The sequence below is a fragment of the Denticeps clupeoides genome, chromosome 20, assembly GCF_900700375.1.
Source record: "Denticeps clupeoides chromosome 20, fDenClu1.1, whole genome shotgun sequence".
NCBI lineage: Eukaryota > Metazoa > Chordata > Actinopteri > Clupeiformes > Denticipitidae > Denticeps > Denticeps clupeoides.
In genome coordinates, this window is record NC_041726.1 from 11,598,273 (window position 1) to 11,614,106 (window position 15,834).

General features: G+C 40.5%; 1 protein-coding gene across 1 annotated transcript; it reads right to left on the reverse strand.

Annotated features, from left to right (window-relative positions):
- Nucleotides 1-1,788: 1,788 nt before the first annotated feature.
- LOC114770120 (major histocompatibility complex class I-related gene protein-like) lies at nucleotides 1,789-8,066 on the reverse strand. The gene is made up of 6 exons (XM_028963773.1): nucleotides 7,928-8,066; nucleotides 4,730-4,963; nucleotides 3,971-4,270; nucleotides 3,508-3,606; nucleotides 3,334-3,370; nucleotides 1,789-3,090 (listed from the first exon to the last, which is right to left on the reverse strand). The coding sequence occupies exons 1-6, from the start codon at nucleotides 7,989-7,991 to the stop codon at nucleotides 3,018-3,020; spliced, it is 807 nt and encodes a 268-aa protein (XP_028819606.1). The 5' UTR covers nucleotides 7,992-8,066; the 3' UTR covers nucleotides 1,789-3,017.
- Nucleotides 8,067-15,834: the final 7,768 nt, after the last annotated feature.

Genomic DNA, 15,834 nt, shown 5'->3' on the forward strand with positions numbered 1-15,834 from the left:
ATGCCAGAAAGTGGGTGAATTTGTGATTCTTCATATATCCTCTGTATTTAGTTCAAGCTTCATATTCTCTCTTTTGAACCTGTTACATTTTTTTCTTGCCCTTTATGTGTTGTTCTCCTTTGTTTAGAATTGTTTCTCTTGTTTAGCCCATTCTGGCACCCACCCTGAGCACAGCGCCAACCCAGACTTTTGTATTGTTTTGTTTGAATATATATCAAACTAAGTAAAGTTGTGTTTTATAGCTGACGTCCTTGAAATTTAATTGGTGCATAATTCATCATTTATCCTCATTCTCACCCAGAGAGAGGTTGCCAGCATGTTCTTCCACCCGAAGGTGTGAGCGGGTTGTATAGAAGTCTGTTTCTCTACATCATACTCATACTCACCGTTCACCTCACAACCATTTTTACAACACACCAACTCCATCGAGTAAACAAAAGCCATTGTAATAACATATTTTGTGCCGGTCCTATAGGAATCAAATCAACATCCTCATTGTTCCAGCACCCAAGCTTTCAGTGTAATAGCTTCAATTAAAACACTAAAGTGATTAATAACCACCTACATATTCATATATCCTCAGACCCTTTGAAGGTACCTTTGTGGGTACACAAAGGTACCTTTGTGGGTACCATCACATTTTATCCGGCAATTCATCAGAAACTATAATGTTGTCTATCAAGGTTGTAATTTTTTTCTCATACAAAATTTCACCTTCTTGTATGGTGACCAGTGGTCTCTCCTAATTCCTCTACATTAGTGATTAAAAGGGTAGACATGGTAACCAGGGCAACCAAAAACATAATCATCACAGTTTCTTCTTAAAACTCTATTGTTCAACCATGTGCTTTGTGCCACATCAGTAAAATATTACTAAATAAATTATCGATTAAATATCTATTCACTACTTAAATAAATAAGTTATACTGACCACTGTTAATTCCTATTTCATATTTCCTATTTCATCTTATTATTTCATATCTTTTTTTATTAGGGTTCGCCACAGTAGATAAAACATCTCTCTCTTTCACACCAGCCACCATCATGTCCTCTCACCACATCCATCAGCTATTCTTCCAGGCCTTCCTCTTACTAATCCACGTCATTTGTCAGTCTCAGTTTTTTTTTTCTAGTTCATATTTTATAAATATGGCAGAGCAATCATTTTAACTCTAAAGGTCAATGATGTATTTTATTCCACAAAGTGTACCCAGTTGTAAAATTCTGGTTTAGCAGTTTATAATTCTGATAGAAAGGTGTCAAAATACATTGTCCATCACTGTTTTCATACCTCCTGCATTCCTTCAAAATGGTAAGGGTGCCCATTCTGACACGAGAAAAGTTCCTGCATCCTGTGGATGTTCCTTTGACACGTACCACCTACCTAAACGTTGTTACTCACCCCTTCTTGGAAACAATACTCCCTGAATGCAGTTCCATCATTCAGCTTGATAATGTCCCCGGCCACACTTTAAAATGGTTGAAATGTGTTTGAGGTATTAATTATTCTGGATCTACACTTGCAGCTAAATATTCAAAATTGTGATTTTGTCAGCTTCCAAATGAATAAAAAATTTAAGAAATTAAAGTTGACCCATATTTACAACCACAAACATTCTGAATTATAAGTCGTAGGATCAACTTTTTGCCGGATTAATACATATTTTTTACATGTTTGACTGGATCTACACTGTTGTGATGGTACGGGTATAATACTGGTTAGCCGCTGTGGTGCATCCAGTCAGAAGGTCCAGTCTTCAGTCTTTTTAATCAATACGTAAAAAGCACTTAACAGGTAACTATGTTTGGTTCCACAAAGAATATAACAGAATAGAATTATGAAAATAACGAACCAGTTAACAATTATAGCATCACTGACTTTACTTTTACATTTTACCTGTTATAGAGCCATGAACAAGGTACCATGGAGCTGAGTTTAGTGCAGGAACAGAATTTGTGTTTGTTTTCTCTCACAGTCACATCCAGAAACTGTGGCCATTTCAGAACGTGCACACATTTTTAACACATGTAGAAAACAATTATAAAATAATTCAATACTGTCATGAGAGCATTGCCGGCCCCTCTACCAGCTTCATCCGATCAGCCTCTCCAAGCTACTGATTACTCCACCCCTCCTCCTCCTCTTCATCTAATCCTGTTTATGTTTCCTTGCTCCTTCTCATTGGTAATAGCCGCTCTCATCTTCTTACTGCATGTCCCTTTTCCCAAAGTATTTCTCCTGCATGTTGTAAGTCCACCAGTCTTGCGTTGTTCCTGGTGCCTTGTGCCTTTGTTCCTGGTTTTATATTATTTAGAATGAATCCTTTGTCGCCTCCTCCATGCCTGAATGTTGTGATGAATACTACCACTGAGTATTATTCAGTATTATAATGAAAAGCTAAGCTGATTACAGTAACAGATCTATTGCTTTTTATGCATTTGAATGACAATTAAATACACTCTTGAATATAATACAGTTATGCCAACAGATATGTGATGTGCAAAACCGTACAGTACCACAGTACCACAGATGTAAGCAGCAGGAAAGCAGCAGTATTGACAACCAAATGCTGGTTACTTTACACAACAGTAGATACAACCAGTGATTTAAAGCATGAAAATGACAGCACTGTACAGTATGTTTGAAATACAGTAATGTGTTTTACTTAAAAAAACGAAATTGCTGAGGAAACGGATGCCACCACATTACTGTAGTTTTACTTGAATAAATGTTCACAGTTTACTGTTCAGGTGTCCTGACAAACAAAAGCCACACAGATTTAAATTAGTCTCCACCCGAGTTGATGTCAAGTTCCAGCCCTGACAGCTCCCTGCTCCTTCTGTCCGCTTGTCTACATTATGAACCTCAGTCAGTCTCTTCTTGATATTTCTGGCCTGCATCCTGGTTTTGGTTAACATCTTCATATATAAATGAATGAGTCTCTGCTCTGTGCACAGTGAGTTCTGGATGAAGTTGGTTATTAAAAGTGTTTCACCTCCTTCCTGTCTGTGTATGATCAGCAGGAGTCTTTGTCTCTGGTGTAGAACAGCATCATACGGCCAGATATACGAACAGCGCCGTCTGCATCACTGTGCAGCAGAAACAAATCTTTAGAGAAATATTCTGTTCATGAACATTAAGGAGAAGTGAAATGTTTCTCTAGTGATAGATGATGTAGGTTCTGTTTCATTTCCTGTTTCAGGGATTCCAGCCAAGTCCCTCCTGATCTACAGACTTTAAATGCAGCAATAATCTCACACTCCTGATGTCACTAGAAGAACGTTTCTGCATGTGAGGAACATGTTAAAGTCTGAAGCAGAAATTAAACTTACTATGTGACCAGATCTGCTCCAGAGTCTGCATCAGGCTCTAGAAATAATTACAAAATAACATGTTAACATGTTATTTGTTTAAGATTCTGTAGACCTTCTCGTACATTAGTAGTTTCCCCACATGACACCATGTTTGGTGTAGAAGTTACTGATGTTGTTTGCTGCGTCTCTCACCTGATCTTCTCTTCACAACCATCACAACACCAACAACCACAGCGATGAGAACGAGAGCAGCAACAACCGACCCAGCAATGATGCCTGGAACATTATTACCTGCAGTAAAAGATTAGTGTAAATTACTTTTATACTGGACTGTGTGGAGTGTGTCCTGGGTCAGTGTGGTGAGTTTGGATTGATGGTTGTAATATTTATACAGAGTTAAGTTACACTCATTATACAGTTTCATATGAAAATCGTACTAAAATCTCTGGGTTTGTATCAGTCTGCAGAGCTTCTGGATTAAAATTGTTTGGCTTTAATTTTTCTTGTCACATTGTAACAGCAGCTAAAATATACGTAAAATGAATGTAAAATCCATTCCTGCAAGAAAGTGCTGTTTTAATAACACTTAATGACTCTGCTTCACCTTTATTTAGTACAAAATGCACTGATGATGAACTGGTAGAAGCTCCTGTACCTGCACTGTTGGTCCGGATCTTCTCCTCAGTCAGGATCATGTGGATTGGGTCTCCACTCTTGTGCTCCACCACACAGGTGAACTGGTTCTTCTTCCACACATCAGGGGTCACTTTGAGTTTTGCATGTTTCTGGAAGGTTCCATCATGGTTGGGCAACGTCTTACCAACATCTACATCTTCATGCAGCTCCTGTCCATCTTTCTGCCAGCTGATCTTCACCTTATCAGGGTAGAAACCTGTAGCGTGACAGACCACTGGAGAGGAGGGGTCTGTCTGCAGCAGAGACACCTGAGGAGGGACTAGTGACAAGAAGAGAGGAGGGGGACAGGGAGAGAAACAGGACGTCTACATATCAGCAGATCATTCAACAAGCACTCGGTTTATAATCCATGAGCTGGAAACACCAGTGTTACTGTCTGGACAATAAAGTTTTGCATCGTATCAACTGAGAGAAAAGCTCAACTTGACCCACAATAATTAGTAAACATAAAAACTAAAATCTACTTAGAATAACTATCATAGTTTCTCATCCTGGATGCCTCAAACATACGAGCCATCCTAAACTCACACACCACCCTCCCCCCACAAAACTGGGCTCCACATGTTCAGCACAACCTTGTCTGTTTCTTACACCCCATAATCACTTCCTATATTTGTCTATTTAATTCAAGTCTGGCTTCTCCATCTTTTTGTTACCGGCACAATTGACACTAATCTCGACTCATGATATGTAACCGTCCTACTGTGTGCTGCTGTACCTTTTCTCTCCAGACTGCTCTTCCCATAATGAACAAACTTCTCCAGCCATTGAACACGTTCATTGGTCACACATTTATAATCATCATCAGCTTCAAGCCATTTCTGTGTGGTGACCAGCGCTTGTCCAGAGGTGAACAAATCATCACCATCATATCCAAACCGATCGTCTCTATTGGTGTTTCCTGTCTCATCATCCCACTGAAGGCAACACCTCCTCTGTAAAGTGTGCACTTCTACACGAGAGAAAGAGAGAGAAACATTTAGCAAAATGTAATAATAAAGACGTCAGATTAATGTGATTATTTATTCGCCCTAATGGGAAAAATGAGTTACTGTTGGTGATAATTTTGGTATTTCTAAACAGCTGAAATTATGCTTTGATAAACTATAATTTATCAAGCTCCCTCTGTTTTTTCTTCTCACCGTCTTTTCTTTAATGTGAACCAGACAGCTTTGTTTTTTTTTATATGACAGTTCCAACTGAGGGACACAGGGGGGACAGGGCACAATTTTTCTCTGCTTCACAAATTCAGATCATCCTCCACTCTAAAATAATGCATCCAGTGTGGAATTTTATAAATGGTGGCAGCCCAGTATTAGTGCAGAGATGAAATGGACTAATATGCGGATTTCATGAAAAACTAATGCATTAAGAAGCAACATTACTTGAATCTGCACCTTATTACTCATAACCTGACAGCGAGAAACTATTTCATTCATGCTCTGGTTTTTATTAATGTATATGTCAGTACATCTTGTAATTATTCCAATTACAATTTTTAAAAATGATTTCAGTATAAAGAATATAAAGTGAGACCATCAAGTGATTCATGACTCCATTCCACATTTTTCAGAGAGCATAAAAGAAGCTTAGTGAATAAATCTATGTGTGAATTTTGTGTTCCACAGCAGGAGATCTAAGTTGTGCTTTGTGTTTTAGAGTTGTGGATCTTACTGCCTGTTTGGTTCTTGTCCAGAAAATGTTGCAGAAAAGTCTTGAAGTCGTCAGATAAACTCTTCAGATCATTTGTATGTTGCCCCACAAATGTCTGTCCCACCTGCTCCACCCATCCCTGTCGGCTTTCAAACTGGTTGATCTCACTGTCAAAGTATCCCATCACTTCATTATCAACAACATCTTGAGCAAAAAACTCAGGAAAACTGCTTATTCCGGTAGTCCCGGTATAAAATGTTATCCAGGAATGAATCAATGTCGAAATAGAAAAAGGAAAATTAGCCCAGCAGAACGTTTTATATCATTGCAGCAATATTTTAATCATAACAGTTTTAAATAAATGAAAAACATGTAAAAATCTCCCCTGCATGCACCACTATAAAAATCCAACATTGAAGTGCAGTTGATGCTATTTTGTTCATCTTGGATGACGGTATATCTGTGGATGTCGGGATTGGCTTCAGATGGAGACATCACCCGTGCCCAATCCAGGCTGCGGATAAGAGGCGCCATGCAGCCGCCCATCGGCGGCTCCGACATTTTCGTGAACTCTTAGTGGACCCTGCAGTTGTTGTGTGCAATGATGTGTTGAGTTCTGCCAATCGCCACGTGCCTGTGGGTTAGTTTACGTTGTTCCCCTTTTTGTTTCACTGTTTTGGGCCATCCAGCCTGGTTTTGTTTCTGTTTGTTAATAAATCACCGTTCCCAGAATGTCCCTCCTCTGCACTTACTTCCCCCGTCAGCTCACCGACGTGACAGTCGATGTCACACCGTGTCACTCAGTACCACAATAATAAATAAATGAACAGATGCCAGAACCGGACTGGTCAGTCCAGGTCAGTTCAAGTATTGATAAGATTCTGGACTCTGGGCGGATGGTGGGACTCCCACAGGGAGGCAGCGCACTACAGGGTGACTATTGATATTTTGAAAGAAATCTGTCATGCCACGTCTGGTTGAGGTGAGAGCGGCACAAACGCTCAACATAGTGGCGTAAGAAAGCAGCACGATGGTCAGAAACATGCACAGTTCAACAGCTCAAAACACTACGCAGCATAACACTGGTTTACCGTAAAAACAGGAACAATCGTACATTTAAAATGGTCCTAGTCACCGGAACATATTGAGCAGAACCTGTGGGTGATTTGGACTCATGGGAGTACGTACCTCCTGGCAAGGCATCGTGACGACCTGAGTACATTCCACGGTCATCACAGTGGGAAGGGCAGAATGTTCTCATAGCGAATGAATTTAATGCCTGTCTAAACATGATCTTAATCCATATGTTTTAATTCTTAACTCATAATTATTAACTCACGTTTTATTTTTTAACTCACGTAGACTCTTCTGTGTCTTGGCCCCTCGGTGGTGGAATGAATTTCCCCTTTGAGGTCAGAACAGCTCAGTCACTGAGTATTTTCAAACGGCAGCTCAAGACCTTCCTCTTTAGAGAATATTTAGATTAACTTGTAACTTTCTTATTGTTGAACTTGTGTACAGAATCTACAAAAGAGTGAATAAAAAGATTCTATTCATAGTTGAGGGTCCTAGAGAACCAGAATCACTTCATCGATGGTAACATGGAAGCACATTGTAAGGCGTCTGCCAAATGCCTTAAATATGTAATTATGGAGTTGGCAGCTATAACAGCCCAGCCTGTTATACCCATTCCATGCAGCCTTCTACAAAGTATTAGTCCAAAGACCTCATGAAGTTTAGAGTTCTGTAGCTGCTGACTGTGGGATGTGTAGTAGTGAGTAAACTGGATGAATTATTATTCCTGGACTGTCGTGGTACCACGCGGGAATTCACTGATCTTCACTAACGCTTGTAGAAGAAGACTGCAAGTCTATTTGTGCATTAATTCATACAACACGTGGCCATTGGAACACCAAAAATTTGGTATATTAACAAATCAACTTCTCTGTATCACAATAGCTGTATTAAGCTTTTGCATCATGATGATTTAAGTGATTATTAAAAACAGTGATTATTGGAAACATATGATCATTAATAAAACAAAATAATAATGATCTAATCCCAGAAACCTTTAATTGTACATTTCAATTTCCCTTTCACACTAATCTACTTTTTTTTTTTTTTTTTGGTCTTTTGACAAAACAACACAAGCAATGCCATCAGTAAAGACAGATCCTCTCCCTCTCTGTCTTTTTAAAAACTAATTTAACATTTAAACACTTTCCAAATACATTTAACAAAATGTAGGCCACAGAAAACAAACCTCCAGAGCAAACATCAGTTTTCAGGACCAGAAGGAGAAGGATCACAAGGCAAAAAATCTTCATTTTGCCAGATGAAACGACAGTTCTTAAGTTGCTTCGAACTGTTTAGATCCAGAGGAAGTTGAGGAAATTCTTAGCAGCAGAGAATCGAGCTGATCAGATCAGAATAAAGTCAACACAGTGTCAATAAAAACTAGGAAGCAAGTAACATGGCAAGTATATTTCATTGCAAGCCAGCAGTCAAGTGACCGACCTTCAGCCTGATTAAAATAGTTTCGCTTCTTTATTGAAACTGATAAACTGTAAAAACCTGATACAGACATAACCCTAAATTAAAGGAAATGTATTCTACACAAGCACAAGATGGATATAAACATATACAAAAATATATCAAAAGTATTACCATTACATTTATTTATTGATCTATAAATCATACTTGCATGTAACTAAAACTCTACTCATCACTGTATTTCCCCCCTTTTCCCGTTCTAACTATCATTTCCTCTGTCAAAGCTGCTGAGACATTTATGAAAGTGTCACTGGGTTTAGTCTCTTTAGCCTTATATTAGATTGGGTTTTGGTGAGAAATCAAGTCTATGAACACTGGTGTCTTCACTGTATCTCAGCAGCACAGATTAAACTGGTCTTCAGTGTAAACTGTGTGTTTATGGTTTTCTGTATGAAATACGTGTGATATTTTTGTCGTCTTGTCACCACTAGCGTATGTCTGCCACTGTGTTAGTTAAACCCGTCGTCAGGTAAAGATAATATCTGTACAGTATTACTGTTTAGAGTGCGTCAGTATGGTTGTCTGTAGCATAATTTGGTTCTGGCCGTTGGTATCGCTCAAGCAACACAGTACAGTACAACACAACATACAGTAGAGTGCAACACATACAAAACATACAACATACAATCTAAACCTTATTTACTGTCACGTCCGTGACCTGACGGGGGAAGGAAGTGCAGAGGCGGGACATTCTGGTAACAGTGATTTATTAAACAGAAACCAAAAAGCCACGATGGCTGAAAACAGGGGAAACAAAAGGGGAAAAACATAAACCTGCAGGCGCGTGCCGATTGCCAGAACTGAAAACTGTACACATAAGTTGCACAGTCCACAAAAGAATGTCCTGACTGGGCCCAGGTCCATCCCAGGTCCCCCAATCCTGATATTTACAGACGTTTATGAGATGGTACAAGACAACACAATATATAAACAATGCAGTATTTTAAGAGCGACTTTCATGACCAATCAAAATGCCAGATCACAAACTTGTTAAAACAATGGCTGGAATAAAAACTAAATTGTTTTAAATACCTTTCAAACCACACAAAGTCAGGAAGATGAAGCCCAAATAAAAAAGGGGTTTGTGGCCCCCAAAAGTTATACAGGTTATGTACACACATATAACGCAAAGCAAGTAAATCAAGCAGTTTGTTCCAGTCGCCGTGTTGTTCCCAGTGTAGTGGACTGCAGCCACGTTACGTAATATTCCAAACCTCATGGAGTAAAAAGCAGTGGGAATTGTGTAGAGAATAAATAATTGCTAAATATGTTTTATTACAGCATGTGTGGGAGTTACAAACGGCAGTGTGATTTAGCAGGTAGTAGCCGCCAGAACTGCAACACCCGAAGTTCCTGCTAAATCTGAATCTCAAGGAGAGCTGAAGAAAGGGTGGTCGGGTTATGGAGCAACCTGAAATGACCAGGCACCAGTTTAAATTAATTTGTCAGCAGATTTTTATGTTGAATATTTTTTGAGTAGAACCATTCCAATGTGAAAGAACATGACCAACCAACTTTCCTCTGGCTGTTATTAGTGAAGTGAAGTGATTGTCATTGTGAAACACGGCACTCACGGTGACACAATGAAATATGTCCTCTGTATTTAATCATCACCCTTGGTGAGCAGTGGCCAGCATGACAGGCGCCTGGGGAGCAGTGTGTGGGGACGGTGCTTTGCTCAGTGGCACCTTGGCGGTTCGGGATTAACAGTCAACCTTCTATTTACGTGTATGTTTCCTTACCTGCTAGGCCACCACTGCCACCACAGAAAAAGCGATTGGGGGATGAAGGCGACATTGACGAGAAGCCAATGCGTCTGCAGCGCACAATAATTATATAGAATAAATGATTTCTAATGATCATGTAGGTGATTCCTTGGATCCTTCAAGGTGCTGTATACTTTCCAAAATATTTTTAATGGCATCTAATAGTCATGAATTCTGACTTTTTGTTATTGTGTTAATTCATAGGATGAAGATGAAGACGATAAATGGACAAGTTGATGGAGTTTATAGTCAGTTCAATATTTAATGTAAAAGTACAACACAATAAATGATGCAATATACAAGACAGGTTTTAATACAAAATATTTCATACTGCAGTAAGAGAATGAACTCAGATGTAGTTTCAAACTGGACATTTATTATAAACTTAAAACTCAACAAATACATCTTGTACAGACAATGTAAACCATGTACATAAAGTGCAAATTAATGTATGAAATACTGTAAATGTAAATGTGTTGCGGGTATTTGAAACTCTTCCTGAGTCGGCTGGTTCTTGACTTCTGAACCATGTGATGGAGGAGAAAAGGATGGATTCAGTGACTGATCAGATCTGTGATCACAAACACAGTTCCTTTATAAGAACATCTGTGTTAAAGACTGAGGCTGATCGCCAGTGAGTTATAATACACAACATCAGAAAATAGAAATATTTTGTTTAAAAATACAAATGTACAAATATCAAATATACATTCATTACTCACGCCTGGCCTTCTTGTAATCTGTATAAAAAAGAAGAGCAAGTATTTTAGTATTTGAGGTTGAAGTTGAGGTTGAAGTTTATTGTCATATGTACAAAGTACAGCGTACAGAACACAATGAAATTCTTACTTGAGAACCTCTCCCACGTAGACAGAACATAGAACATGATACATAGAAGACATAGAAGACAAAGTGGTGCAGCAGCAATAAATAATAAGTCGCAGAAGGGTGAATATATATAAGTTGCATAAGAAAGTGATAATTTAAGTGCAGTGCATACTATGTGTTGTATAGCCTGATGGCACTGGGGTAGAAACTGTTTCTGAATCGTGATGTGTGTGTGTGTGAATTGTCCTGAGTCTCTTGCCTGATGGCAGGAAAGTAAAAAGTGACAGTGCAGGGTGGCTGGGGTCCTTCAGGATGCTCTTTGTTTTCCTGAGACAGCGCGTGGTGTAAATGTCCATTATTGCTGGGAGTTGTGTGCCTGTGATCCTCTGGGCTGTTTTCACCACCCTCTGCAGAGCTTTCTTGTCCTGAGCAGCATAACTGCCATACTGCCCGTGAGGATGGACTCCACAGCGCACCTGTAGAAGCTGGTGAGGACAGAGGTGGATACCCCAGCCTTCTTTAGGCATCTGAGGAAGTGGAGTCGTTGGTGGGCTTTTTTGGTGACCGCTGCTGTGTGTTCTGAGGACTTGAGGTCGGAACTGAGGGTGACCCCAAGGAGCCTGAAGCTGCTGACCCTCTCCACAGCACCTCCTCTGATGTAGATAGGAAGATGAGCTGTATCCTGCCTCCTAAAATCCAAAACCATCTCCTTGGTTTTGCTGACGTTGAGAGAGAGGTTGTTCTCCTGACACCACTCTGCCAAGAGTCTCACCTCCTCTCTGTAGGCCGTCTCGTCATTGTTGCTGATCAGGCCTACAACGGTGGTATCATCAGCAAACTTGATGATGGTGTTGGAGCTGTGTCTGTTTTACTGCGTCTATTTTACTGATGTGTCTGTTTTACAGATGTGTCTATTTTACTGATGTGTCTATTTTACTGATTAGTAGTTTCCCCACATGACACCATGTTTGGTGTAGAAGTTACTGATGTTGTTTGCTGCGTCTCTCACCTGATCTTCTCTTCACAACCATCACAACACCAACAACCACAGCGATGAGAACGAGAGCAGCAACCACCAACCCAGCAACGATGCCTGGAACATTAATACCTGCAGTAAAAGATAAGTAAATTACTTTTATACTGTGTGGAGTGTGTACTGTAATAATACAGTACTGTCATGATCCAGTCCGGCAGGGGTTACTCCGGGTACAGCAGATAAGAGTATTTTCATTTCATTATATGTTCAGTATAATATGTTATTTCTTGTTTAAATTGTACAATGGTATGCAGAGTTTAGTTTGTGCTGTCTTATCATAGAGTGGGATAGAGAGCATGTGACAGGAAGAGTCGGAAAAAGGAGTCGGGAGAGAAGAGACAGGAGACAAAAAGAGCAAGTGCATGCACATATATATATATATATAATATGTATTATATGCATATATATATATATGTTTTATTAATTCGAAAGTTCAACTATTTTCATGCATGAGGGTGTATAGTGCACGGCGGTTTTCCAACTTTCTGGAAAAATAGCAATTGCTACACAGGACAGAAGTGCACGGACTTGTGTTGCAACTGTGCACGTAGCAGAGACCGGGAGACCAGCGGGACGGCCCGGTGCTGCGGAGACCTTGGACCACGCGGGGAGCATAACGGGGACATTAAGATCTGCACCCACGAAAGGTTTATTCTGCAGACGGCAGAAGTGCAGCGGATCGTGGGTACAGTCCTGGAGGAAGTTGTGAGTAGACTCAACACACATATTGTCCACCAAGCGCACCAACATAAAAGGTACCTAGACTTTGTGAACATTTAAAAGCCGGGTATTTTATTTGATTTGTGTTATTGTGTTAATGTTTATGTGGTGTGGGTTTTTCCCCGGTATAATTGTTGGGGTGGAAATAAATGTTCATTTGTGATATATAGTTCCATTGTACCTGTGATTTCATGTGTTGTGGTTTTCTGTGAGTTCACTTCTAAATTATGGTATAGGAGCTGGGACCTAAGATATAAAGTTACATGGGAATTGAATTATAAATTAGTGCAAGGGAGGTGAATTGCATACAGCCATAGCCATTCCAGCATGCTAGCATGAGCCTCTCCAACACATTGTGCGAGATCATAACCCTACACAAAATGAAATGTGCTTTGTAACTTCCACTTAAACTCCTCCCTTGTGTGATACATAGGTGACTCTGGCGGTGGGTTCTCTAAATTCTTGTCATTGTAAAAACAAGTTTAGTGGGAGTGTTACATTATGTTTCCTGATTGTTATCACCAGTGTCTAAATGTATAGAGCTGCCCTGTTTGTGTCTGTTCGCTGTCGGGTCGTTGTTTTGTAGCGTTTCCCTTGTCCTGTCTACCATGTAGTAAAACCCCTGTTTCGTGATGTTGTGCGTATGCGTCCTCCTTCTTCGTCATGTCCGGCCATCGTGACAAGTACAATAATACAGAATACTGGACTGTGTGGAGTGTGTATGTAGCCAGGGAACCAGCCAGGGCAGCGGTGAATAGGTAATTAGGTAAACAGTTAATAGCCGTGTTTAAAACAGGCAGAGTCACGACCAGCTAAACAAAAAGACTGCCAGGGTCCTGGGGTAGAGACGGTGGGGAACCAACAGCAAAGAGCAAAACCACTGCAGCGGAGCAAAATGTGGCGTATTGTGCTGGGCACAGATCGTGGGGGTAAGGGATCGTTTGTTGTATTCTTTGTATTTTTATGTTTGTATTTTTATTCTTATGGGAAGTAACATTTTTATATCGTTTTTCTGATAGTTGCAGTAAAGCTGCTGGGTTGTCAGCTGTTGATTTATGGATCATTTTTTATATTACCTTTTTATACTTTTGGCTTTTCTACATTTTTAACGGCGAAAGTGTACACCCATCTTCCCTTTTTCAAATCGTATTTTAGACATTTTAAATTGTATATTAAACCCAACTCTGTATTAAGGGATATTGTTTGTTCCAAACACGGTGTAGAGGTTTATGGGATAACATGAGCTGAACCTGAGGGCACGGTTGCTACAAAAAATGATGATAATCTTCATTTAGGATGTTGCTCACCTTAATTTGGCAAGCTGTTGCCAAAACAGCAGTAAAGTAAATCAAATGGTGAACCATGAGTCTAGGTGTAATATTTTTGTATTTTTTTATTAAGTTTTATTCTATTCAGAAGAGTTAACACGAGTCTGTAATGCTCGCAAACATCCGATCAGTGCGCAACAAGTCGGATTACAGCAAACTACATCGTGCCAACCAGTGGGAGACGAGAGACTGCTGTGTCTTCATTTTCACTGAGACATCGGATTGATCGCTTTGTCCCGCGGTGGTGGACTGTGTGTGTGTGTGTGTGTGTGTGTGTGAGAACTCTGAGTGGAGCTGCAGTTGCAGATCGTGGTTTTATGGGTAAGATGTCGGCCTGCTGAGGGAGTACAGCTGCGTGCTGGTGGTCGCTGTTAACCTCCCGCCCGCCCAGCGCTAATGCTAACCAGGCGCTAGCAGAGTCGTACCTGATCCTCAGCAAACTTCACACGACGCACTTTTCATCATTGGTGGAGACTTCGACAAGACAAACCTGAAGTCTGTTCCACCAAAATTCTTTAAAATGTGAACTTTGCTACCAGAGGTGGTAAAACATTCCTCATCACCGTGTTCATGGTCCTTGTGTACAAGTCTCTGCTGAAACTCACTAAACCAGCCACCTAGAACATCATGGTCTCAGCTCTCTTGGAACAGATATGGGACATCTTTAGGGAGGCTGCTCCGTATGGGGACACTGCAGGAATACATAGTCAGGGGTTACATCTCCAAGTGCATTGAGGATGTTACTGTCTACATGAATGTCACCACAAGAGCCAAATCAAAAGCCCTGGATGACCAGAGAAGATCTGGAGACAGCGCTGGCCTCAGGACGGCCAGAGCCGACTTGCCTTGTGCCATGAAGAGAGGGGGGCAGTGTTTGGCCTAGTTCTGAATTCAGAAGGTTGCCGGTTGAAATCCCAAACCACCAAGGTGCCACCGAGGAAAGCACTGTCCCCCCACACTGCTCCCCGGGCGCCTATCATGGCAACACTGCTCACCAAGGGTGATGGTTAAAAGCTGAGGACACATTTTGTTGTCTCACCATGTGCTGTTTTTGACAATGACAAAATAAGAGGGACTACACACAGAAGATCAACAAGTACTTCCACAGCACCAGAGACACTCACGGAATGTGGCTGGGTGTACAAGCAATCCACAAATCAGCAATGGTGATGCCTCCTGTTACGTTCTCCTCGTGTCTAGGGGTGGAAGAGAAGTAACAAAACGAATTAAGATAGCAGCTTTTTATCTACTAACCTGAATACAATGTCTAATTTGCTTTTCCCCTGTCCCAACACTCCAAAAAGATCACACTATTCTTAAATGCCAAACAAAAAGTTTTTATTTACAAACTCAAATATTCAAAACAGGGAGCAAAACAAACTTCAGGAGGGAACAAGGCCAAAATAACAACCATAACAGTTCTAACTTAGTGGTAAAGAAACTCAGGTAACCTCACAAAAGAAAATATCAAATAAACGACAGAAGTCTTACCTGGCTCCCTTACTAACTCAACACATGAGAAAAGATGACCAAAAGTAAATGGCGTCCTCCTCCCTACTGCTCCTTCTTAAAATAATTAAGTAAACAAAAACAAAGAACTCAAGTTTCGGAAAAGAGTAGGAATGGGGTTGTAGTAATGACTAATAAGATGACAACGGGTGAAGTTGAAGTTAAGGCTAGCACCTTAGCACAAATAATAAGCTAACACATAACACAAGCAATAGCACACAAGCTAATGTCTAAGGCAGGAGAAAACACAATCTCCTCTAGTGAGCGGGTCAGAAAGCAGGAGGGCACCTTCTCCTAAGCTGCTCTGCTCTGCTCTGCTCTGCTCTGCTCTGCTCTGCTCTGCTCTGCTCTGCTCTGCTCTGCTCTGCTCTGCTCTGCTCTGCTCTGCTCTGCTCTGCTCTGCTCACAAAACACCCTCCCCCATCCTTCA